The 26,321-nt window shown below is 51.9% G+C and overlaps 1 protein-coding gene across 4 annotated transcripts in view; it reads left to right on the top strand.

The window, feature by feature from the left end:
- The window catches only part of SEPTIN6 (septin 6), a 65,171-nt gene that overhangs the window by 35,769 nt on the left and 3,081 nt on the right, over positions 1 to 26,321 (top strand). For 3 of the 4 annotated variants that reach the window (XM_034649929.1, XM_011229086.3, XM_034649928.1), the window contains exons 4-9: positions 1,608 to 1,794; positions 4,701 to 4,862; positions 11,098 to 11,194; positions 13,993 to 14,161; positions 17,754 to 17,886; positions 19,374 to 19,564. In XM_034649929.1, the coding sequence (XP_034505820.1) occupies positions 1,608 to 1,794; positions 4,701 to 4,862; positions 11,098 to 11,194; positions 13,993 to 14,161; positions 17,754 to 17,886; positions 19,374 to 19,564 (939 nt within the window). Of the gene's footprint in view, positions 1 to 1,607; positions 1,795 to 4,700; positions 4,863 to 11,097; positions 11,195 to 13,992; positions 14,162 to 17,753; positions 17,887 to 19,373; positions 19,565 to 21,433; positions 21,478 to 24,883; positions 25,593 to 26,321 lie in introns of those variants that run through there. The other variant, XM_034649930.1, reaches the window with a different exon arrangement.

The following is a 26,321-nucleotide window of genomic DNA, read 5'->3' as shown; positions in this document are numbered from 1 at the left end:
GGGCTGTCGGTTGATTGGCTCGTTTGATTGGTCTGATCCAGAGCCTCCTAAGGGTCTGAGGCAGCAGCAGAAAGATAGGCCCAGGGTATCACCAGAGATTGGTGATAAAAAAACTCAAAATGCACTCTTTTCTTTCCTCCTTTGGTTCCTTTTGCAGAATAAAGAAATGAAGTAAAAAAAAAGTTATGTAATGGAGAAAGCAAAAAAAAAAAAAAAAGCTAGCAGTGCCATGATTCGATAATTCAAATGAGCCAATCATCCAAAAATTAATTAGAGAAGTCAAAGGGATGCATCCCCCACCCTTGCTCCTAATTCTTCAGGAACCTTCTAAGGATCTCTGACACCAAGAGATTCTTGGATGCTGTTACCCTTCAGAATGATGTTTGACTCAGCGAGATCAAAGGAAGAAAGGGGGAAAAAAGGATTTTATTTTTGGAATTTTCTCTGGGGCTCCAGAGATACCTTGCTCCTGGATCTCTCCTCTGTATCTAGCTCTCAGAATCTAGGATTTGGGGATTTTTTTTAAAGCCATTTTCCCTTCTCTACCACGGGGATCCCTTTGATCATGTTTCTGTCTGGCAGTGCTATCTGCAAGCTCGCTGCTTGGGCTTGAAGGCAGGAAGCCTTGGATGGCGAGGCAGTGGACAGATGGGGTGATGAGAGCAGAGGCAGAGCTGAAGCCACGCTGACCTAGTTAGAGCAGACGGAGGCTGCAGGGGTGGCAGGAGCGGCCCGGGAGAGAAGAGAGAAGCTTCCCGGGACAGGGAGGAGCAGAGGACTGGCTCTGGTTTAAGACACCCTGGCAAGACTTGGGGTTATAAAGGGGATTTTGCGTGGAGACTCAGTGAGCTGGGTGTGCGTGTGTGGGAGGGGGGAGATCTCTACCAAATGTTGTCAATGTGCTTGGATTTTAAAGTCACACTCTTGGAGGAAATGAGAACCAGAAAAATATGTGGACCTTAGGGGAGCCATATGGGCTGTGCCATAAATCCAGCAAGACTGAACAGAACCCAGAGTGCTCTGGCAGCTTTCCCCCACAGTGGGTCAAGGAGAGTTCCCAGCCACCACCGGGTTCCCAGCTGTCACACTAGGCACTGGGGGTGGAGGGAGAGAAACCGAGGAAACACAGACTGGGAACCAGCCCGGAGCATGATCAACCCACCCGCAGATACCCCACGGGGGCGAGACTAGTGCCCTTCGCGGCCTCCGCCCCTTAGAGGGACACAGCGTATTTGAGGGGACAGTAATCCTTGTGAAGCGAGAGTAAGCGATCTGATAGCATTATTATTATTTTTTGCATACTCCGGGGTCACAGAAGGGGTTTTTGGCAGAAGTGGGGAAGACCGTGTGGAAGAGGAGGGGGACATTCCATGGCCCTGAGGTCTGGGAGGGCAGGACTGGGGCGAGAAGAGAGAGGCGGGCATTCCAGAGCCGAGCTGTGCCCAGGGGCTGAAGTTCGGCCGGCCCCTCAAAGGGAGCTGGAGGAAACCAGCTGCATGGGGAGAGCCAGATGACCCAGGGAATTTTTAACTTCGAGAAGGGACTGTACCGAAAGCCCAGGTTTGGAAGCGGTCGGGCCATGTCCCTGCTCTCCCCGCCCTTCCCAGCTACAAGCCCATCGTGGAATTCATCGACGCCCAGTTCGAGGCCTACCTGCAGGAGGAGCTGAAGATCCGCAGGGTGCTGCACGCCTACCACGACTCCCGAATCCACGCCTGCTTGTACTTCATCGCGCCCACGGGCCACTCCCTGAAGTCTCTGGACCTCGTGACGATGAAGAAGCTGGACAGTAAGGTATGGAGGCAGGGCCGAGGGCGCACGGGGGGCGGGGTGCACCGGGACCACACTTACTGGTCTCTCGGGCCACGCTGGTGCCAGATTCCAGGAGACGCTCTGTGGCCTCCTCATCCTCTCCTTCATTCCCTGTCCCTCCGGAAAGATGGTGTCATTGATCCAGCACCTGCGTCGTACGCCTTGTGATCCGTTTTCCCAGCCCTGGGCACTGGCTCACTGCCCTGATCGCTCTGGGGGTTAAGGGTGGCTGCAGGCAAGATGGCTGCCTGGGCCTGGGCTCGCAGCCTTTGGCAACAGAAAGGTGTTTTTTCTTTGCCCCAAGATTGACTGTTCTCGAACAGGCAAACTGGGCTTTGAAAGTGGTTATTTTTATTATCAATAAGAATTTTAGTAACAGCGGCTAACGTTTGTTAAATCCTCAATCTGTGCCACTACTGTGCAAGCACCATCTGGAGTATCTCCTTGAATTCTCACAACCCGCTGAGGCAAACACCGTCATTATCGCCACTTAGCAGACACAGAGGCTCTAAGAGGTTAAGGGACTTGCCTGTTATCATGTAGCTAGCTTCTGGCAGAGGCTAGATTCGAACTCAGATCCCTGGCGCCATGTTCTGTGGCCTCCATTCCTGAGAAAGATGGCTGTGGGAATCGGTCGTGTCCTGCTCTAAAAGGAACTGAAAAATGTAAGTCCCACACCAGATAGACATCAGACAAGGGTTCTTCCTGTGAAAGGATTGTTTGCTGTACTAAAGAATTGATGCAGGATTCCTTAAAAAGCCGAACACATTTCCCTCTAACATTGCCTGTGTGCCTGGCACTGGGATGAGTATGTTATAGACATTATTTTATTTCATCCTTCCAAGAATCCAGTGTGGTGGGTACTGTTATTCCCACTTCCTCATGAGAATACTGAGGCACAGAGAGCCAAGTAGCTTTCTCCAGGTTGGACAACTTGTAAGGGGTCTGTGATTTGGACCTGGCTCGCTCTGACTCCAAGGCATTTTATTTTATGAAATTCTAATTTATATGCGTTATTTAGGAGCCTATCCGTGAGAAAAACTGACATTCAGCTCAAATCAAAATAGGAGCAGTTTTTTCTTTTTCTTTTTCTTTTTTTTTTTTGCAGCCATGAGCTCACCACCCAGGAGTACCGGCTGCGGCAGAAAAGTCGCTATGCCCTGCATGTCCTGTATAGGGCAGCAGAGAGCCATGCGCCGGTGGCCCGGTGGGTGGGTGGGGTTAAGTTAAGCAGCCTGTGGCATAGGCTCCTCGTGTGTCCACGGTGAAAAGTGACGAGGAGAATTGACTCTGCCCGCTCTTCCCCCTTGGCAAAGGCTCTGACCCGCCCCCCTCCTGCAAAGACTTCAAGGAAGGCACCTGCAGGGCTCACTCTTTGACCCAGCGCATGTGCAACGGGCGGCAACCTTTATGGGTACTCGGCAGGCAACGCGTAAAGCGGGCAAACTGCGGCCTCCGAGTGTCGAGCTCCTTCCCGGGCCCAAGCACTATGGATGATGCCCCGCAGGAGTCTGCTGGCGGCAACGCCTCTGCTGCCCCGTGAACGTGAGCTCGGGTGTGCTCTGTCCCACGAAGGCATGGGCGGGGCACAGTTCTTCAGCCTCCCGCAGCAGAAGCCTTGTCTCTGCTTGGCGTCATTTCAAGGAGCAGAGTTCAGGTGGATTAACTTTGGGGTGGCGTTAGGCCTTTGTCCTGCTGTCTGAAACTGGGCATATATGCCTGCTTGCTTTGTGCAGAAATTAATCACGAGGGGCGCCTGGGCAGCGCGCAGTCGTTAAGTGTCTGCCTTCAACTCAGGGCGTGATCCCGGCGTTAAGGGATCAAGCCCCACATCAGGCTCCTCCGCTGGGATCCTGCTTCTTCCTCTCCCACTCCCCCTGCTTGTGTTCCCTCTCTTGCTGGCTGTCTCTCTCTGTCAAATAAATACATAAAATCTTAAAAAAAAAAAAGAAATTAATCACGAAACTCAGGCAGTCAAACTCTTTTTTGCATGAAGTCTTGGATCACACTGGTAACAGAGGGTCTTCTTCATCCAGCCGGGTTGGTTCATAAGTTTGCTGCCAGAAAGGGGGCCAGTTGAGCTCCTTCACTGAGCTCTGCCCTGCCTCCCCTCCCTGCCATGGCCCATGGGGGTGGGTCCATAACACGCTGGGGCTAGCCTGCACCAGATCGGTTGGGCCAGTTTACTGTTAACAAGGAGTGGCCACCTCCCCTCCTTGTCAGCCACAGATTCCCAACTGTCCTCTTTCTGCTCGGAATCACCCAAGCAGTGATCTCAGTATTAAGATATCACACAGCCCATCAGTTTGGAGCTGAGCTGGTTAAGACTCTGGATTTATTTATTTATTTATTTATTTATTTTTAAAAGATTTTATTTATTTATTTGACAGAGAAAGCGAGAGAGGGAACACAAGCAAGGGGAGTGGAAGAGGGAGAAGCAGGCCTCCCGCTGAGCAGGGAGCCCAATGCGGGGCTCGATCCCAGGATCCTGGGATCACGACCTGAGCTGAAGGCAGACGCTTAACAGCTGAGCCACTCAGGTGCCCCAAGACTCTGGATTTAGGAAGAAGGCTAAACTTGGATCTGGAGCCCAGTTCTGCTACGTACCTGCTCTGTGGCCTCAGACAAGTTACTTAGCCTCTCTGTGCCTCAGTTTCTCATTGGCAAAATGAGAGGAGTGTTGTCAGGATTAATTGTGTTAATCCACGTAAAGCGCTTCGTCCAGTACCCAGCGCTAAGCGGCACCCGCTGTCATTTATTATGTTGTGATTTGGCTACAGAGGTGGTGAGTCCTGGGCTGTTGGGTTGAGCTGGTGGAAGTCCTCCGTCACGCTACTTTCAGTTGCAGATTACCAACAGTGATCCCGCTTTGCTCCTCCCTCCCCCAGGTGAACATCATCCCCATCATTGCCAAATCAGATGCCATTTCGAAGAGCGAGCTAACGAAGTTCAAAATCAAAATCACCAGCGAACTTGTCAGCAACGGGGTCCAGATCTACCAATTCCCTACAGACGACGAGTCAGTGGCAGAGATCAATGGAACCATGAACGTGAGTGGGAGCACAGGGGTTCAACTTCCTATTTGCTGTTTATTTTTATCATATTTTTTCAAAGATTTTATTTATTTCTTTGCGAGAGAGCGAGAGAGCACGAGCAGGGGGTCGCAGCAGAGGGAGGGAGAAGCAGGCTCTGCATTGAGCAGGGAGCCAGATGCGGGGCTTGATCCCAGGACCCCGGGATCATGACCTGAACTGAAAGCAGACACTTCACCGACTGAGCCACCCCGGCGCCCCTATTTTTATCATTATTTTTATTTTACAAACTGGTCGTCGAACATCACCATCCATTTTAGTGCGGTCAACTCCATCATCTGAATGTCAGTGTTTGTGAGGAAGAATCCAGAACCCAAACAGCTCCTCTCCCTTAGTGTTGGCTGCTTCAAAGCCTCAGAGATGCAGAGATTGATAGCAGAGACTGAGAGAGGGACAGGCCAACTTTAGGAAGAGTCTGGAGGGGGGGTTCGGACCTCTCCTTCCTTTTTGATGCTGCTTCAGTCTAAGCTAGCCCCCCTGGGACTGCCAGAAAGGCTAACAGTCTTCCTCTCTGACCGAAACAATACCATGACAACCCACAGCAGAAAAAGTTGGCGGGCTTCCGGGGCTCCAAGACAGTGCGTACACAGATCATCGAGGCCTCTACCCCCGGGGGGAGTAATGACATATAGCCTCTGATTTTTCTGGTGACTAGAGAAATGTTATTTTTAAGTTTCAGGGTGATGCTTTGCTTTATTAAGTGTGAATGAATCAAAAAACAAAAAAAAACCCACCCCGACTTGCCATCTTTCCAGTCCTTTCCCACTCCCCCCCTGCCACTAGAGGAATGAGTAATGAGCAAGGCGGGAGTCAAACATTTCCTCATGCTTCTTTACAACGTGTTGATGCTGTTGCTGCGAAATCTTCAATGTTGTGATTTCAAGGAGACAGCTAATAGCTTTCAGAAAGCCTCTGCTTTGGGAACGGATTTTTTTTTTCTCTCTCGAGAGGCATCAGTTTTTCCTAATGACATAATGCCCGGTTATAGCCAAACTCAGGAAAGCCTGGTAATAAAAGCCATTTTTAGAAGACTTTCCAGCTGCCGCCGCCCCTGAGTTATCATTATGGTATCAGCTGCTACCTCCTAGAATTTGGCCAACAAATTAGCATAGCGGGGCAGCGAGTTATCATCTCCACCCGCCGTGCCACTCAGCGGTACACCCGAGATGTGTTGGTTATGAGAAGTCCCTCATCATCTTTGACAATCTGGCCTAAGAGTAAGGCTACGTGGCTTGGGGTGGGTGGAGTCCTAGCCTCTCTTACCCATCGTGAGTGTGAATAAAGGGGGAACAGAAAGATGGGCCCTTATCCTCTCGAGCAGTCAGGGCGTTTCGATGGCAACCAGGCTCCGCCAAGATGAGAAAACCTGAAAGGGGGCTTAGCCTGCAGAAAAAGGGGAACCTAGAGAGAAGCGTCATGTGGTGTCACTGGCATGATGTCTGGAAGCGCTTAGTCACCTCAGAGCATCAGGCCCCATAGATACCTTCAAACTTGGGTTCCCCTACATCACCAGGTAGCTTTTGGGCTTGTGGTTTGCTTTGCTAAGAATTAATAGGGGAAAGAGTTCTCCTCCGTCTCGAGGTGGCATCCAAAAACGACAGCTCATTACACTGTGAATCAGGAGTAACAGTCATTTTGGGCTCTGCTCTCAGCTCAGCTGTGCCCTCCTGCTGGAACCTAGGGTAGGCTCAGCCTTAGGGTTGGGAACTTCTCATGCTGTGAAAGCAGCAGTTCTCAACCACGCTGTTTTGGCTGGGAGGCGGTTCTGGGTCCTTTCTTCCAACAGTCCAAAGTGTGCTGGTGTTTCACTTTGAAAAACTAAATTTGAGTGGATTTAGGGCTATCCCTGAATTGAGTGGATTTAGGGTTATCCCTATAATAACATCACTCAACATTCCCTGACATTCCACTGTGCTTTTCTGAGTGGGGAAGAGTGTGGCTGGCATTGGGCATGCCCGCGGGAGAGGGGGCATGTAAGCAAATGCCACATGTTACCTCTTGTGTTGGGGAAAGGGCGGGGAGCCGCTGCTATAACATACATAGGCGGGATTGTTTTGCCTGTCTGTCACCCGAACAACTGTGTGGAAAGTCCGCAAGGTCTTCAGACAAGTTGTGGTGTATGAAGCCAAGTCAATCAGAACACCTGGGCTTGGGTGGTAGGAAGAATGGGGGCTGGCCTTTCAATTCCGGATCTGGCTCTAGCCCCACAGCCTCAGCCACCCCAGCCAATTGTCATGGGGACTGGATTGGAAGAAGTGGAAGGAGCCTCTTGCCCAAGTGGAGAAGAGTGCCCAGCCATCCTGCCGCCCCCCACTAGGGATTTCCATGGAGGGGAAATAAGACTAATGAGGTCACAGCCTCCCCCTTAGCCTATGGGTGGGTCTGAAAAACAATGTCCGATTGGGGGTTGGCAAGAGAAGGGAGTGAGCGGTATTGTTGCACACTTCTTCAGCCCATGCTCTGATAACTCTCAAGGTTGTAGACTTCAATTCTAAAAATTGCTATGTCGGGAGGAAGCCACTCCCGATTGGGTTATTATCAGACAAGGAATGAACAGTGCTGACCATCTCTATTTCACCAGACTGAAGAGAAAGGTCATCCAGCCTCCCAACTATAACAGATGTTCTGGAACTGAAATAGACCAGTTCATGCCTATGGGATCATCCAACACTTAAAAATATATTGAGAGGAATTTTTTTTAAGATTTTATTTATTTATTTGACAGAGAGAGAGAGCACAAGCAGGCAGAGTAGCTTGCAGAGGGAAAAGGAGAAGCAGGCTCCCTGCTGAGCAAGGAGCCCAATGCGGGGCTCGATCCCAGAACCCTGGGACCATGACCTGATCTGAAGGCAGCCGCTTCACCAATTGAGCCACCCAGGCGCCCCTATACTAAGAGGAATTTAAGATAGATACGAGACAGGAAAGGTAGTGAATCTGAGAACAGACTCCCAAAAGGAGGCTTGAGAGTGTCTCTCGGAGTTTTCGGAGGCTGGACATCTGACGCCGGCCGGGGGGGGGGCACATCTGCGCGTGTTTCAGGGGCAGCGCTGTCCTGCCGCCAGCAGTCTCCTCCCTGGGCCCAGACCTGCAAAGTGTCACCCCCGGGAGTGTGGTTGCTTGGAGCGCGTAGCATCTCCCTGCTCTGCTTGACTCTCTCCCGGTCGTTAAAAGCCACCCATCTCTCAAGAGCAGCGGAACAAGGGCCGGAGTCCGGCCCCACGATTTCCTGCCCTTCAGTGTTAGCTTTTTGCCGTTTAGCCAGGAGGCAGAGCGCCGGCTGCTGCGGCTGGTGGGGAGGGCCCGGCGGCTAAAGCTCGGTGGCCTTACTGCTCCCTGGCAAGATTTGGGCCCAGGAGTTAGGGACCTGGGCAAGTCGTTTCCCCCAGATCACTAATAGGGTGTATGAGAACCGCTCCGTAGCGCTCTGGCGAGAAGCCAATGAGAGCTGCCCGGCAGCACCCAGAAAAATTCTGCTTGCGGATGCTTATCCGAACAGACTCTGATGCCAGTTGCTAAGCGTGCGCCGTGGGAGGTCTCGGAAGCCCTGGAGGGGGCAGGGATAGAATGACCGCGCAGTGAGAAAGAGGCAAGCAAGTGACCCTGTCATCCTAACTAACGATGGCTTGTGGGGCTAAATCTAACAGGCGCAAGGGAATCCAAAACTGATTTTTTTTTTAAATGTCTTTATTCTCTTCTTGGGTTTTTTTTTTTTTCTCCTTTCCACTTGAGCCCAGAGAAGTCCCCACCCACTTCACACGCCCTCCTCCGTCACTTTCCACTGAGAGCCAGGGATGCACCAGAAGGTTCTCTTTCTCACCTCCTCCCTCGGTCTAGCCCTCTGCCATCGCTGCCCTCTGGCTCTTTTATGTCACGCGGCTGAAGGCTTGGGTCTTGGCAGGAGGGGCAGCATTTTCCCAGAAAGCGCTTGGGAGTGGATTTGAGGTTCCCCACCTGTCTTGGGGTCCTGAGTGGGAATGAACTGTGCCCGGATGTCCCTCCGACAAAGCCGGCTGGCAGAGGTCAGGGAGGCTCTGGCCCTCGGGTGGGCTTTTCCAGACTTCGGTGCCCCCCTCATGCCCCGTGTGTGTTGCACGCCCAACAACCCTCATGTTCGGTCCCCTCCTAGGACCGAGGCAACGTTTCCCGCGGCCACCCCGGCCCATCTTCCATACAGCCATAACCTCCTCTTTCCTATGTCCCCACTTCGGGCACAGGCATGGGTGGGAAGGGGTGGAGGGGGTTGCTGAGGTGATACTCTGAGAGCCGCGGGCAGAGGGTGATAGGAGAGCCACCTTGGCAGGTTGGCCGAGCGCCTCAGGGTAATTGCGGGTGCCCTGGAGCTGAGCTCCCGATTAAGTCCTACGATTTTCCACTCTGAAGAACATTCTTGGGGGGCAGGTGCTAAAGAGAATGGAGAGGGAGGAGTGGTGGTGACATCACGCGCGCAGATTAGGCAAACAAAAGACATTTGCTGTAGGTTTGCCAGAATGGACCTGTTTCTTATCATCTGGCTTTGCGCAACCAGATCACCCCAGGGTTTGGAGTGCTCACCCCGCCTGCGGCTCGGAACCCCTACGTGGGCGTGGCAGACCAGTGGTGGGCCTTGAAGCCAGAGAGACCCGGGCTCCATCCCTAGCGCTGGCCCTCACTGCTGTGTGCTTGCTGGCAACTGGACCTCAGGTTCCTTGTCTATAAAGTGGGGCTAAGAGTACCTAACTCCCAGTGCTGATGGGAGGAGGCAACGAGCCACGTAAGCGGCTGCTGCTGCTCATACCAGTTCTCTAGCTACTCCAGCTGCTGGTACAATTGTTGCTGCCTCCGTGAAGCCTGCCTTGATTTCCTGAAGTGAGCTGCTCCCTCCTCTGTTCCTCCAGCCCCTGAACCTCTGTTTATAACCTAGCCTTTACCATATTATCATTGCTGGCGTGTCTTTCTCCCCTGCCAGACTGTGCGCTCTCCAGGAGCAGGCTCTGAGCTTCTTCAACGTTGTACCGTTAGTGCCTAGCACACAGTAGGGGCTCAGTAAACACTCGTGGCACGGACGAGTCAGCAAATGAGTCCACGTGTCTGTGATGGAGGCCTGTTTCTCCATTCGGGCTAAGAAAGCTTGCTCCAGTGGACTTCCACTTGTCTGTGGAAAGCCCTTTCAGGTAAAGCCCCACCCAGGATCACCTAGCTTGTAAACAGTGTTTATTCAGTGGTTCCACTTGGCTGGGGGTCACAGTACTTACGACCTGGCCAGCTCCCTGGGAGACAGGGTGCTGGAAGTGTTTGCCAAGCTCCACACTACCAGTCGGGGGCAGTTGCCTTTTCTCTGACCCCCAAAACCGTCATCAGCCAGGCGTAGCTCTGCATTACCCTGCAAGCACCACGTTCATACCCCTGTTTGTACTTTCGCTTTCTTTCCTCTGTACTGTGTTCATGGCCCTGCTACTTCCATTCAAGGAGTATTTATTAAGCAGCTACTGTGTGCAGGCACTGGCTCCTACATTTGAGTCCTTGGTCATATTCTGTCATACGATTCAGGGTGTGTAATGCCAGTGCTCCCAACAAGATTGTAAGCTCCTAGAGGGTGAGGGGGGCTGTGTCTACTCTTGTCTCCCGTCCGGCGCTAAAAACAGCCCAGCACAGTTATGGGCCTGTGGGAAAACACCTGTGGACTTGACTTCTAGACTCGAGAGTTCCGCGTGAGCTCTTGCTTCAGGGAAGGGTGAGAACGAGGAGCGCACAGCTCAGTCAGCAGTATGTACCGGCTCCCAGGGCTCTCCCACTCCAGGGAGGGTAGGCAACCCTGGCCCCCTCAGTCCCCTTCGGCCTCTCTCTATCCACACGTAACCCCCCTCATCCCACTCACCCACCTTCCTAAGGCTTTCCCCCTCAGCACCTGCACATTGTGAACAGCGTGCTCGTCTGGGTATCTGCTCAGTATTCGGCTTTTTCCCATCTTCGTCTGTTCCCTGTGTGTTCGGCCACGTCATTGAGAATTTCTGAATGGCAGAAGCGTGGGCTAGGCCTCTTAGCCCCACACAGCTCAGAGCTTAAGAAATGCCTCTTGACAATCGCGACAGGGAGGGGATACCACCACAGTGTGATGGGCGCGAGGCCCCAGAGCCGGGCAAAGGTTGTATTGGGGGACGCTCGGTGCCTTTCTCCAGGGACTCTGCTCTGAGCCTCCGTGTGCCCTCTGTTCCAGGCGCACCTGCCGTTTGCTGTCATCGGCAGCACAGAGGAGCTGAAGATAGGCAACAAGATGATGAAGGCGCGGCAGTATCCGTGGGGCACGGTGCAGGGTGAGTGAGCACCCAGGAGACGGCGCCCCTTTCCCTGCCTCCAGCCGCTGTGTGGCCAGTCCCTAACTTGTCCCCGGTCTGTACTCACTCGGCTTGGGCTTCCCGCAGCTGTAGGCAAGCTCTGGCCCCACCCCCGGCTTCTCTGCTGCGAGCAAGCTCTCTTTGTCTCTAATGGAGAAAGCATTCCTAAAAAAAAAAAATGTTTTTTGGAGCCAGGTAAGAAGGAATGTTCAAGAAAGCATGTGTAATTGGCCCCCCAGGGCCCCAGGGCACCAGGAGACGTACAAGAATATAGCAGATGAGTAGCAGACAAACCAGATAGCCATCAGAAATAGACCGGATGAATTGCAAAATGTTCATCTAATGGGATAAGAGACAGTGGTGAAAATGAATGGAGTATAGTTACTTATACAAGAATGAATCTCAGAAACATAACATTGGGCTCAATAAAACAGAGAAGAATACATGCTGTATGATTCCACTGATGCGAATTCCCCAAGTAGACAACATGAACAAGATCTATCCTTTTAGGAATTCATACGCAAGTGGCGAAACTATATTAAAAAAGGCAGAATGATAAAGCCCAAAGTCAGGATAGTGGTTAAGTCTCATTTCAAGACCAGGCAGAGAGACACAAGGTGCTGCTACCGGGCTTGTAGAAACATTGGTATTCATTTTTTCTTTTTTATTTCTATATATATACAATTATTATACAGTTTCAAAACAGATGTATATACACTCAGGAAACTTCCTTTCGTGGTCTGCCTGACACGTGGTTAGTTACCCGTGGAACTAGTCAGTTCTGTGGATAAAGCAAGGCCTGGGAAGTGGGTGGGAAGTTGTCCACTTCGCTTGCATACAAGGCTGGCAAGCTTTAGGCCACGCCGGAGCCTCTCCAGTGATCGCTGGATTTTTCCATAGGCAGGACAAGATGGTTATCGGAGCTGTGCTAGGTTTTGGTCTTCTCTGCTGTCTGGGGCCGAGATGCTCTGCTAGGAACATTTGTGAATGGTCCCTGGACCCACAGTCCTAACTGGGAATGAGTTTGTGGTCTGAGAGACAGGAACCTGGAGGAAAATGAGGAGAAACCAGCAGACGTGGTTCCAGTGACTTCCTCCAATTTAGATTGCATACACCTAACCAACAAAGGGGTTTTTCGAGGTTTTTTGTATAAGTTGGAGTTCACTGTTCTGTTCGAGTGACCTTGGAGTCAGTCCTTCTGACCGGCTACCAGGCATCACTGTCCGGAGAGATGAAGGAAGAGCTGGTCCCGAGAAGTTGCCAGTTACCAATGTGATTTTTCATATTAGCTTATGTTCTATGACAGCAAGGGTCTTCATCCACAAGGCAATGGGTCTTTTTTTTTTAATTTTCTAAAAGTTTCACTTTTTAAGTAATCTCTACACCCAATGCGGGGCTCAAACTCACCACCCCAAGATTAAGGGTTGCATGCTCTTCCCACTGAGCCAGCTCAGTGTCCCAAGGGAATGGGTCTTAAGCAGAGGGGCTATGTGAGCCGATGTGAGCTTTGGAAAGGTCACGCCGATGGCCACGAGACAGTCTGCTGCTACTGTGGCCCACCCTGTCATCCCAGACCCCCTCCCTGGCCCCACGCCCCTCTCCCAGGCCCTGGAAGACAGAACCTAGGGTGACTAGGCCGGTTCATCATCTCAGACACCACTGTCCCCACATGGTCAGGCCAGACACCGCCACCACAGCCTGGGGACGCCATGCCTGGAGGCACATGCCAGAGCACTGCTCACAGTCTTGTGTTCCAACCAGAAGTCCACTTTGCTATGATTTGGTCTCTGTTTCTGTCCTTCTCGGCCACTGCCCCAAATGCAGACCTTTGCCGTACTCTTTTGACAAGGGGACTTGTTCATTTGGGCCGGAAAGTGGGGTCCACTTTGTCTCGGTCATTATTGCTGCTGTCAGGCCATTACCCACCCTCTAAAAAACACCTCCTTTCAAGCCACGACCTACCATCCAGATGGGCCACACCTGGGTCCACACCCCTCCTGGTCACTGCTATCTATAGATGGCCTAGTTCCTTCCCTTTGTTCCGGAGACTTGGCACCTGCTCTCCTTGGCATCTGCCTCTCCTTCAGCTCGCCTGCATTTCGAGCCCAGCTGCAACTCGTGAGCCACATAACCTTGCCTAACTGTATTGAGACCTTGCGTGGACTATTTCCTGATCTGCCTGGTAAATTCTGCTCCTTCCCTCAAGAGTCATCCTGAGGGTTGCCTCTCTGGTGAAGCCTTCGCTCTGTGGGGGCACCTCAGGCCCCCTTCTGCTGGGCTGGCACTGCGTAGACCTCCATTGTGCTCATTTTTGCCTTGTATTTTATTCGCCTCTTTGCATCCATTCTTCCACTCCGCTGTAAGCTCTTTAGGGCCAGACTCCATGACTTCGTTTCTGAACTCCCGGTGCCTCACACGATACTGGGAGCGGAGACGCCGCAACTGTTTATTGGACAGACGGCTGAACGTGCCTTTGCCACGAGCCTAAACGGGGCGCAGAGCAAATAAACATTCCCGTGAGGGTCTGATCGGTGTGTTTGGGTTGAGGTGCCGCTGAAGGTCTTCTTAGATATTTTTTTATGGTCTTGCGATTTCCCATTACTGTCAGCCTTGTAACTTTCCGTGCGCGTTTTCCATGGGAAGGGGCTTCGGGAGGCACGTTCGCAGGCTCCACATACACAGGTGGAAAGGCCGTGTGGCCGTGAGGGATTCGTCCGTTTCCGCCGCTCCTGACCTGCCTCTCAGGGCGCTTTCAATCCCCCTCCCCCGCCGCGCAGTCGAGAACGAGGCGCACTGCGACTTCGTGAAGCTGCGGGAGATGCTGATCCGGGTGAACATGGAGGACCTCCGGGAGCAGACCCACAGCCGGCACTACGAGCTCTACCGCCGCTGCAAGCTGGAGGAGATGGGCTTCAAGGACACCGACCCCGACAGCAAACCCTTCAGGTACCCTGCTGGCCGGCCCGGGACAGTTCCCATGGGGAGGCGAGACCCAGGGACCAGGACCTAGAGCCGCAGGGCTGTCCCCGCCCCTTCCACCTGCCGTCCCCTCCGCGGTCGTGGTGGTGGGGGATGTGCTCGCTGAGCGCTGGGCCAGGGAGGAGGCCCAGAGCACCAGGCCCACGGGCTCCCTGCCACACACACACACACACACACACACACACACACGAGCGCACACGGGCTGTGGTCACCTGTGCCGGAGGGGACCCCTGAGCTGAGTTTTTGTTCTACAACGGGGCAGCCTGTGCCCATCCTCCGGCCCACTTTCTTCTTCAGACTCCGGCTGCCCTGCCAGATTTCCAATCTGCTCCTTCCCCTCCTTCCCCTTGTCAAGCCCAGATGATGGGAGCGGGTAGCAGTCATTGCACACGTGTCAGTGACCTTCATGCTCTTCAGGCACTGTCCTTAGGGTCTGGGTTCAGGGGCACGTTTTGTTTCGGCTGCCGGATGTTAACATACTTCTCAAAGCAGAATCTGAGATGCTTTCAGACAAGAGGAATGTTTTCGAAAGCAGTTCACTGTGCCTACGGGAGCCATAGGCCAGCCAAGTACCATCGTCTGATCTGTCTGCGTGATGCGTGACATAAGTCCCACACTTGAAATCACCATGTGGTGACCTTTATTATAGCTGAGCCCCCTGTCAGGAAGTGTCATGCCTCAATTAGGAAGTGAGGGGGACGCTTGTGGGCCAAGAAGGCTTTCAGATGGCCCCTGAGATCCCGCAGTACCTGTTCCCAGGACGAAGCCGGCCTGGGGGCAGAGTGTGGCCGGTCCTGCAGGGATGCCTTGTTCTAGAGGGGGTGGACTCGCTCACCTTCGGGAACAGGGGCTGCTGGAGCTCCTGGGGGTGGAGAAAGTTGTGCTCACCTCTCTGGTGGGCACTCCCTCAGTTTTCTCTCTCCTTCCCCTCCCACAGCCTTTTTTTAAAAAAATGATTTATTTGTCAGAGAGAGGAGAGAGAGAGCGAGCACAAGCAGGGGGAGGGGAAGGGGCAGAGGCAGAGGGAGAAGCAGGCTCTGCACTGAGCAGGGAGCCCGATGCGGGACTCGATCCCAGGACCCTGGGATCAGGACCTGAGCCGAAGGCAGTGGCTTCACTGACCGAGTCACCCAGGTGCCCCCGTCCCACAGCTTTAATCTGCATCTGCGGAGAGGAGGTATGCCTCTGTCTGCTCTTCTCTAGTCCCCTCCTCGCCTCCTGCTCCGTCCCAAACACCTGTTACCGGAGTCTTCGCCCTCTGCCCTGGCTCCTTCATCCCGAAGAGATGCTCCCTTAACTCCTCCTCCTCGCCATCCCCTGCCCTTTCCAGAAGCTTGGCTCTGGTGGGAAAGAGGAAGAGTGATTTGTATTTACTGACTTCTGCCCCCACTGCGCCTCTGAAATGCTTCCCTCCGAGGTCAATAATCACATACTCAGGGCCAGTTATGATGGGGCCTCTGAGTCCCATCTTTTTTGATTTCAGCGTCTCGTTCGATATTCCTTCCCACCACCTCTGTCCTGAAATTCTCTCTGCCTTTGGCTTTTCTCGCACTGGCCTGGCTGTGTCGAGTCCCTCTCTCTCGCTACCCCTTCTGGGCCTCATTGGCAGGAGCCTTTTCTTCAGCTTACTCCTTTAAGCGTTGGTGTGCCCCAGGGTTCCTTCCTAGGATCTCTGCTCCTATCACTCTGTGTTCTCTTGGCGGCAGGTTCTTTCTACGATCAGCCCTACTTGCCACCTAGAAAGAGATGACTCCCCCGCCAAAATCATATTTCTGAGCTCCAAACCCACTGCTCCAACTGCCCACCGGATATTCTCACTCAGACATCCCACGGAGGACGTACCTCCAAGTGCAGCAGTCTAAGCTTCAGTTCATCTTCTTCCCTCGTAAACACGCCCCTTTCCCAGTGTTCCCAGGTCCACCGTCCACCTGGTTGCCGGAGCCAAAAAACCCGAAGTAGTTTAAAGTCCTTCCAAGTCCTAGGAGTTCTGCTTCCCTAACTGTTTCTTTCTTCTTCTTTTTTTTTTTTTTTTTAAGATTTATTTATTTATTTATTTATTTATTTATTTATTTGATAGAGACAGCCAGCGGGAGAGGGAACACAAGCAGGGGGAGTGGGAGAGGAAGAAGCAGGCTCCCAGCGGAGCAGGGAGCCAGATGCGGGGCTCGATCCCAGGACTCTGGGATCACACCCCGAGCCGAAGGCAGACGCTTAATGACTGCACCACCCAGGCGCCCCTCCCTCACTGTTTCTTAAGTTCCCCCAAATTCCTCCATCCCCACCAGCCCTTAACGTTCAGATCCCACCGTTTCTTGTTTATTCTAGTTCCTCCACCCACCTCCCCCCAACACCTCCCCTCCCCCCAACACCTCCCCTCCTGGCAACCACTCACGGATAATTTTCTGTATTTAGGGGCCTGGGTTTTTTTGTTTGTCTCTCCTTTTTCTTCATTCGTTTGTGTTGTTTCTTAAATTGCACATATGAGTGAAATCACGCGACGTTTGTCTTTCTCTGACCGACTTGTTTACTTAGCCTTACACCCCCCGGCTCCATCCATATCATGGCAAATGGTGAGATCTCTTTCTGTTTTACATCTTTCTTGTGGGAGTGAGCGATCCCATCATTTCTTATTTGGATTGTGGGGAAGTCTGTCCTTCACGCAACAGCCGGAGTGGTCTTTCTCATTTTCAAACTGCATGAAGTCAGTCCTCCTGCTTGCAACCCTGCAGTGGATAAATGACCAGGTCTGTAATATGACATCCGACACCGGCTCTCTCCTGCTGGACTCGAGACCTCACCTCCCTCTACTCCACAGCTTCCACCATCGTCTGGAGCCGTGTTGGACTAATGCCTGGCTCCCCAAGTACATCGTCCTGGCTCCACATGTGCCCTTCCACCTGCTGCCCTCTTCAGAGCATGAGTCTTCCTCTTCACTGGGCTGACTCCTGTTGCTTTAAAACTGAGGCTGGGGGCAGGGAGACTCGGCCCGGGCATCTCCCAGTAGACCGTGCATTCCTTGATGGTGCGCCCAGTGGCTGTTGGCTCTAGATGTTGAATGACTAGCATAGTGTCACTTAGTCCTGTGTCTAGCACGCGATGGAGTCTCACCAAGTGTTTTTTGCAATAGTTCATTAATGTGGCCGGTTTCAGAGACAGGACCTGGGAGCCCGGTGCAGAGGAAGGACCCAGATTAAGAGATGAGAGACCCAGCTTCTGGTCCCTGCCTTACCTCTACCTAGCCGTGTGGTCCTGAGAAGATCACCTCACCTCTCTGGTCCTCTTTCCTCATCTGTATGACCAGGGCAGAGAAGCAGATGTTCTGAGTCACTTCCAGTTCCAAGGATCTTGTCAGTTCCCCAGGGCTGCCCCGGCCCCCGCAAGCAGCCCATGACCCTGCTGTCACGTGCCAGGCCAGCTGCCTGCAGCTTTGTGCTTCTGTTTTTGCATGTCCAGAATTGGGGAAGGGGGGGAGGGGGACCCAGGGAGGATCACTGGGGCCAGTTTTCGTTGAATAGGAGCCATTCCAAAGGGAGGGGAATTAACCTGACCGTATTCGCAGCTTACAGGAGACATACGAGGCCAAAAGGAATGAGTTCCTAGGGGAGCTCCAGAAAAAAGAAGAGGAGATGAGACAGATGTTCGTCCAGAGGGTCAAAGAGAAAGAAGCTGAACTTAAAGAGGCAGAGAAAGAGGTAAATGTGACCCTGACTGCCCAGCAAGCAGGAAGAGGGGGCTGAGCTTGGATGAGGCAGGGGCTTCTGCCCCAAGGGCACAGCCAGTCAGAGCCTCGAAGCTTCCAGGCAGGAATGGGGCCGGCCTGAGCAGCCCTGCCTTGGCTGGCACCGAGGGTGGGCGTGGTGAGATCTCTATCTTCTTGATCCCTCGTTCCCCAAGGCGTGGATGTGTTCTCATTCCCTGTTACTTCATTCCCTAGAGCCGCGCTCTCTTACACAGTAGTCACCAGCCACATGTGGCTGTTTACACTCAAACGGATTACAATTTAATAAAACTTAAAACTCAGTTCCTCAGTCGCATTAGCCACATTTGAAATGCTGTCCCCCTGCGACTAGTGGCTATCGTATTGGACAGCACAGCCATAGATCATTTCCATCACTGCAGAAAGTTCTATTGGGCAACGCAGCACAAGAAAGAGTCAAGACCAAAGTCCATGGCATGGATATTGATTTTTTTTTCAGTTTCACTTTTCAAAAGAAAAATGTCACCCAGTACTTTGGGAGGAGACGTGAGGGGATCTTAAAGGTAAATGAGTGAAAGTCCAGTGAACAAAAGCCAGGTTAGAGCAACGGAGGGCCACAGCTTCCACCACCCTACCCCCAGGGACTAGTAGAAGCTGGTCTATGCGGCAAGCCTGTCGTCCACCACCCCTTACTAAGTGGCAGTCCCAAATACCTGTAGGACCCAGAGACCCGCCCTCCTCCATGATATGCTTCGAGTGCCATGGAATCCTAAATTCTCTCCAGAACCCTCAAAAGCAAGTGAGGTTATGCTTGGTCTGCTCTTAGTCTTCAGGGTACTTTATCACGTTCCAGTTTGTTAGCACAGCGGCATGCCAGAATATTCTTACCGTTCTCCTTGGGGTGTCTGGTTCTATTCAGGGCTAGCTGAGTCTCCCCTTGGTCAAAGCTGAGGTCTCTGCACTCATTCCATTTTATAAAATGCCTTCATCTCCTTCCATGTCTGAGGACAAGTATTTTCTCTGACCAGCTTTGGCATTGCTGAAGTTTTCTCTGCAACCCATGGCGATGCTCCTTGACCACAGTGGGTAGGGAAAGGCAGGGGCCCCCTCTCATATTGGGCCGTCTCGCTATATAATTCTCCGAAGCATGGGTTAACCTTGGGCAAAGTCCTTCGCTTCTCTGACCTTCTGTTCCCTCATAAAATACCAATAATAACAGCATAGTTCTTGATACTAATTATTAATTAGTATTCATTAATAACAGTTCCCTGACCACATTCGAGAGCAGAAACGTGAAGATGAAGTGGCAGGAAAGGGACCTACCCCGAACACTGTGCCCTTTGGTGCCATCAGAGCGGTCCCTGGCAGAAATGTCTCCTGAGGTCCCCGGGTCCCGCCGGTCCCCAGCCGCCCTGGGCTCTGCTCCGAGAAGAGCTGCTCCCAGGGAGGCCGCTCCTCAGACTCCCTGTGCTTCCCTGCCAGCTGCACGAGAAGTTTGACCGTCTGAAGAAACTGCACCAGGACGAAAAGAAGAAGCTGGAGGATAAGAAGAAATGCCTGGACGATGAAGTCAACGCCTTCAAACAGAGAAAGACGGCGGCTGAGCTGCTCCAGTCCCAGGGCTCCCAGGCTGGAGGCTCACAGACTCTGAAGAGGGATAAAGAGAAGAAAAAGTAAGTGGTAGGCTGTTCTGGGGTTCTGGCTTCCTCCTCCTGCTCGTCCCCTCAGCACAAGGCCTAGAGACTGGGGGGGGTGGGGGGTGCTGAGGGCTGGGGGCCAGAGGTGATCTGTGGACTGACAGGTGCGTTTTGCATTTGGGTCCCTATAACTGGTCTCTGTGTCCCCTGAGTTTGGGGAACTGAGAGTAGGGGGGCCTGTGGTCCCGGGGGCCTGGACCCTCCACTCGGCTGCTTGGGAAAGCCCTATAAGCTCCAGGTAGGAGGATAGGGAGGGACAGAAGAGAGGCAAAGGGAACGTGGGAGGTGAGAAAGAAAGGAGGAAACCATGAGATCTGTGGAGGTGTAAGAAAGAGGTGAAGGAGAAGGACAGCTAGAGGATAAAGGGGAGAGGGAGCCTTAGCAGAAGCCTCTGGACACCCTCTTTCTCCCTCAAGAGGTTGGCGCTGATCTGGCTTACTGGCCTGCGTGTTCATCCCGTGTCTGGGGTGTTCACCTCCCCGTGCCTGTAGCCCCCCAACCCCATTCTCACTTAGCTGCAGCCAGCAGTTGAACAGCTCTTACTGAAGGCTGCAGCCCAGTCGGGTTCTCCCACTCTGTGGCATTCCTCTCTCTTGGCCGTTTCATTGTTCCTGGCTTGGGGTGCTGAGGACTTGATGGGGAGCCCCCAGATGCTAGTAGACTCACGTGCCCCATCCTCAGGCTGGGCAGTGGCTGTAGAGTCTGTCCGTCCCCCCTGGTATCTGGTAAGGCAGGACAGCGCGGACTCCTGCTTCCATGCGGGTCCGTAACCCTGAGCCGACTCCAGGCTCTGCTGGCCCAAGCTCCCCGTTCCTCATCCAGAGCCAGAGGAGAGGAAAGGATTTCCCGTGGGACCTGTGCAGCACCGGGAAACCGTCCAGGGGTTCCCTGTGCTCTAGCCGCTTGTGCGGTGTGACGTGGGGAGCCCTCACGTGGAGCGCTGGGCCATGTCCTTACCAAAGGGGTCTGAGGATCCGAAAGGTGTCCATGGTCTTTGCCTTCTGTTCTTAGCGACTTGTTCCTGACTCAACTCTGGGATGGCTGCCAGAAGGAGGAAACCTCTTCCTTTCCTCTGTGCCTGGCTAATCTCTTAGAAATAAAACAGTGACTTGGATATAACAGTAGAATAGTTACTATTTGAAGGCACTTGGTTTTGCAATCCATTTATTCAGAAGTGTAATTTGAACATTTTCACCCATGAGTCCAGAGATGTTTGCTACTGAGTCACCACGCTTTGTGTCAGATTCACTGACTAATGAACTTGTTTCGGTGGTAACCTGATGGATGGGTTTAACTAGCCAGAAAAAGACCTCTTTGGACACACCGTATATTAACTGACCTGGCGTCGTGTGTGAGACACCAGCAGGAACGGGTTCCTCTTTTTAAGATCAGAAAACACCAAATCTGTCTTCCAGCTCTAACCCGCCGCCTTCTTGGCCTGGGATATTTGTTACCTCAGTCCCTGGGGCAGCCTCACAGCCTGCTCGCTGGAATTAGGAGATGCCTTTGTTTGGACCCCACTGACACTAAACTATAAATATTCCCTAGTCAGATGTTCAGTGCAAGTTCCTCCCAGACCAGGCTCTCTCTCCCAGTGGTCTCACATGGACTGATCCCCCCACTCCCATTCCAGGCAGAAGACCCTATGTAGGGAGACGTGTCTCTCCAGAGGTTAAGAAAGAGTACTGGTGTTTCCGGGGTCCCTACCAGCCCGCCCTCCCTCTCCCCCGCCCCCACTCTTCCTCATTTCCTTTGATGGCTAATCCTTCATTGTTGGTATCAACTCATAATATTGGATCTCTCCTCAAGCTCCCTCCATCTTCATCAGCTCTTACTGTTTTACAGTTAACTCTGCTGTTTGCTGCATGCTGCATGAGACCCAGGTCCTGGTAAGCTTTATTAACTCTCAATAGAACTGGCGGTGGCTTCTAGAACACATCTCCCCAAACCCCGCTCCCCACCCAACACACATACCTAATCACGAAAGAAGCTGCTTCAGTGTCCTAGCTCTTGTGACTGACAGGATGAAGAGACAGTTTGCTGTAGTCGCCAGGGTACATGTGGAATGTTTGCCTGCGTGATGACAAGCGGTGTTTCCAGACTTGCCACTAGAACGGTTGAGTAGCATAGGTGGGTCCTGTGATCAGTAGCTGAGGTTTCACTCTTGGCCGTTCTTTTTTCTTAAAAGCGCCCTAATCATTGCTTTCAAAATCAACTAGCAGGTAGTGACGAGGGAAATCAATGGGCCTGCTAGTCTGTCCTGTAATGTCACAGTTGGCGTTGACCCCCCAGGTTTGGGAATGTTCCAAGTCAACGGAAATGTGCTTCTCTATTTCCCTCTGGTGGCTGTTTCTTTCTTTTTTTTTTTTTTAAGATTTTATTTATTCGACAGAGAGAGAGACAGCCAGCGAGAGAGGGAGCACAAGCAGGGGGAGTGGGAGAGGAAGCAGCAGGCTCATAGCGGAGGAGCCTGATGTGGGGCTATCCCAGAACGCCGGGATCACGCCCTGAGCCAAAGGCAGACGCTTAACCGCTGTGCCACCCAGGCGCCTCTGGTGGCTGTTTCTTATCCGAGGGGTTTTAAGTTCTCAAATTTCCTTTGGCTGTGTGCTCCTCCCCCCAAAAAACCTATAATAAAAGTGGAAGGAAATGAAGAGATTTCAAACATTATAGAGATTTCCTTACATTTCATTCACCAGCTGCATGAACACCTTTGATAAGAAGGTAAATGGGTAACCTTTGATAGCACGGATTCCTGAGGGCTCTTAGGTCTACAGAGTGAATCATGCAGTCCTTGACATCATGTGGTTTATAGGTTGATTATAGCAAAGATTAAGCACCTTTTATCTATCCTTCTAGACTCAGTAAGTAGGGAGGGAACATAAGTATGTTCCACATAATTAGACTTATTGCTATTTTTTAAACTTTACCATAGAAACTTCCACACAGGGACAAGAGAGAAGAGAGTGCCCACAACCCAGCCCCCAGGCAATTCTCAACATATGGCCAATACCATCTCATCCATTATCTCAAATTTGCTGGATTATTGTAAAGCAAAAGCCGTATCATTTCATCTGTAAATACTTTAGCCTGTATCTCTAAGAGATAATGACTCTTAAAAAAAAACCCATAACCACAGCACCACCATTACCACACCTACCAAATGCACAATTTGTTAACATCACATTTCTAGTTGGTGTTCCAAATGCCCCGTTTGTCTCATAAATGCCTTTTACCTTTGGTTTGTTTGGATCAGGGAATGTAAACTATCGAGCAGCCTTCTCCCCACTCACCAATGTAATTTATGATTTAAATGGAGAACCTGCTGTTAGTCGCCAAAGCTATAGCTGTTGGCTCTGGGGACTTCGGGCAGTTGGCAAAACATCCTACTTTCAAGCAAATCTCCAAGAGGAAGTTCACAGAGGCTCCTGAAACATCAGGCCCCTGAAACTGGGCCAAGGGAAACAACCCTAAAAAAACAATGCAATGATTTATTGTCTGGCTTAAAGGCAAGTCTTGGTGCCCTGTTAGTTGACAGGAATTAAACTGCGAATCTCCATCTGGGAAGACTTTGAATTCCTCGGTCTGTCCACTGCCGTGGCTCTCGTGTCTCTAACAAAGTGTCTGACGCCTCTAGGGGCTCTGTTCATTTGTTCCCCCGTTTTCAGCGAGGAGCGCAGGAAAGGTGAATGCTGGTAGATTTCAGTTGACTCTGGTGGCGATGCACGTGGCCAGACACAATTTGGTTCAGGTTTCCTTGAGTCAATCATTGTTAGTAGCCATTACAAAAATGAATTCTGGCGAAACTATAATTAAAGCCATGCTGTACAAGTGAGAGGCAATTGGCAACCAGTGGGAACAGGCCACCCAAACCCCAAGTAGATTGGCTTTTCCTGGCAGGCTTCTCCCCAGCGGACCGCAAGAGCGGTTCCAAACCAAATAAGGGAGGGAGGCCTTGGCTCCAGGGGACCTGAAAGCCACAAAGGCAGCCTGTCCCCTCCCCAAGGCCCTCATTCCAGGGGCGGATCACAAAGGCCACCCCTCATTAACTGGAGTGCGGGCTGAGGGAGGCTCTCTGTTCCCCCACTGGTTTTGAAATTGCTGGAGGCGCTAGCGGCCGCTCTCCGCAATTGTAAGAGAAATTCCTCTGGGACCCCTGCGCAGTTGCCGATACTGTATCTCAATGGTTACTGGCCCCTTGGCCCGTTGGGGAGGGGTGTGTGCGCACCATATATGGACAGGATACACAGATCAAAATATGTCCGCCTTCCTGCGCAGCCCAGAACATAGGCCGTCGCCATGTTGTTTAGGTCTCCCTTCCCCTGGGCAGTAGACAAAGACTAGAATAAGAGGTGAGCGTTCATGTGGCATTTTGATACTTTTCAAAGTGCTTCTCCAGACGACATTATTTTCACCTTACAACAATCCTGTGAGGTAGAGAGGAAAGGAATAATCTTCATTTTGCAGGATGAGCGCATGGAGGAGTGGGGAATTTCAGAGACTTACCAAGGCTCACACAGTGAGTTAGCGGCAGAGCTGGAACAGGAGTGCAGAACTAATTCCTGGCATAAATGGCTATGAGAGAGAGAGAGAGAGTAGAGGTGCGTGTGTGGAGAGCTGCGTGGATGTATTTGCTCCGAGGAAGTGACTGTACAAACATACTCCCATACACATGTGCTTTTGACAGCCTTCCCAGACATCTAATAGCCTTGATGTAATGAGATAAATGTGTACCCAAAATGGATTGCCGTAGTTCAGATTTTCAGGAAACTGTGGTCTGGACCCTACTGCAGACCCCTCAGCCGTCTCCAGATACTTCTCAGTCTTGCCCCGGGGTACCAGTTAGCTAACTGGGGCTGCTCCAAAGTCTACCTGAGGAGATCCCTCCACCGCCTCTGTTTTCCCTGTGGGACAAGGCAATCTGTGGCTGAGAGCCTGGCGCTCTGCCCAGCGGCCTGAGGCCCCCTGGAGATTTGCTGACCGGACTCCTGGACAGCGTCTGGGTGGGGGAGCATTAGGACCCAGTAATTAGGAAGAGAGAAAATATTCTCGTGGCTGTTGATAATTATCTTGCTTAGCTAATGGCACTCTACTGCCACTCAGAGGTGTGTGGGGGTGCGTGAGAGAGAAAGCATGTTCCCAGGAGCCAATGCAATAAGACCTTATTCTAACATAGCTATATTCTAATTTATCCATTAGTCATCATGACAATTTTCTTCTAACCTTTTGTTGTTGTTGTTGTTGTTGTACATTAATCCATCCATTCGTTAACCCAACTTCTCTTTTCATTTTCAGTTTGGGCTTCCTGTAGACGCCCTTTTCCTGCGCAACAGAGCTGGGCCTCCCTTTCTCTAATTCCCCCTTAACACGCCTGAGGGGGCACACGACCCATGCCCTCCCCTCTCTTCCTGCCAAAGTTTATAGAAGCCTGGGAGTCTGAGGATGGTGTCTGGCCTCTGGTCAAGAAGCCAGCAGTCACATGGCTTGGAAATGGAGATGCCTCCTGCATCTCAGTCCCCCCTGTTCCACCCCCCGCCAGCCACTCCCCTGCCATCTTTGCCAGACTGTAACATGTTCAAGGGTCCCATCTGCTATTCTCCACCACCAGCTTCCCTGTTCGAATTCTGATTGCTGCTTGTTTCCCTGAAGTATTTGCCTCCACCATGCCTGGGTAAGCGCCAGTTAGTCCCAGTCAGTCCCCACGCACTGGGCTTCCCTGACCCCTCCAACCCCCGACAGGAGCCATGGCCCCTTCTGAGAGGGCTCCAAAAGGAGATCCTCTGGTGCCTTTTTCTTCTGGCCTCTCAGCCCAGCCTTTTCCAGTTTTGAGTTGCTCCAAGTAAGTGCACTCAAGTTGAGTTAAAAATCCAGAACGAGTTTATTGACAGAACAAGCCCTTTCCAGAAAAGATGACTGCTGAAGAAAATAGCATAAATTTCTGCTCTCTATAATTCTGGGTACCCCACAAATGCAGAAGGGGGAATAAACCTGAATATTATTACCAGCCTAGTGTCTTCAATGATAGACTTCTGGAATTCTTCTGAGGTGTCTCAGTATCTCTGTAATCTCCCTTAGGGCCCCACACCATCCCACTCAGGCAGGCTCAGTCGCCGGTTCATGTTGCAAACTGCCCAACTGCATGGTCAAAGGAGCAATGTTTTCAGGTTTGCTCTGATGAGTCTTCCAGTCTGCTTATTTGGTGCGTGGGATGAGTTTTAATCTGTATTTTGCATGTGTCCCCCCCATTAGAAGAGGTGAGACCATCAGCTGGGAAGGAGAGGAGAGGTGTTGTGTCTCAGAAGGTCCCCGACTTTATCTCCGGTCTAAGGATGTGATATTTATTTATTTATTTATTTATTTATTTATTTATTTATTTTAATTTATTTATTCGACAGAGATAGAGACAGCCAGCAAGAGAGGGAACACAAGCAGGGGAGTGGGAGAGGAAGAAGGCAGGCTCAGTGCGGAAGAGCCTGAAGTGGGGCTCGATCCCATAACGCTGGGATCACGCCCTGAGCCGAAGGCAGACGCTTAACCGCTGTGCCACCCAGGCGCCCCAGGATGTGATATTTAAAAGATATTCCAGCCCCAATTTTTATAACGGGCCCATCTGATAGTGGCTTTGGGAATGCCTTTGAAGTAGAGAGCCCTCCACTGTCAGGACCATGAGGTACAGCGGCCTTGGTGTTTGGCCAGCGAGAGAGAGAGAGAGAGAGAGAGAGAGAGAGAGAGA

The sequence above is a fragment of the Ailuropoda melanoleuca genome, chromosome X (genome assembly GCF_002007445.2).
Source record: "Ailuropoda melanoleuca isolate Jingjing chromosome X, ASM200744v2, whole genome shotgun sequence".
Lineage (NCBI taxonomy): Eukaryota > Metazoa > Chordata > Mammalia > Carnivora > Ursidae > Ailuropoda > Ailuropoda melanoleuca.
The sequence above is the reverse complement of the archived record's forward strand: the minus strand, read 5'-3'. Positions and strand labels throughout refer to the sequence as shown.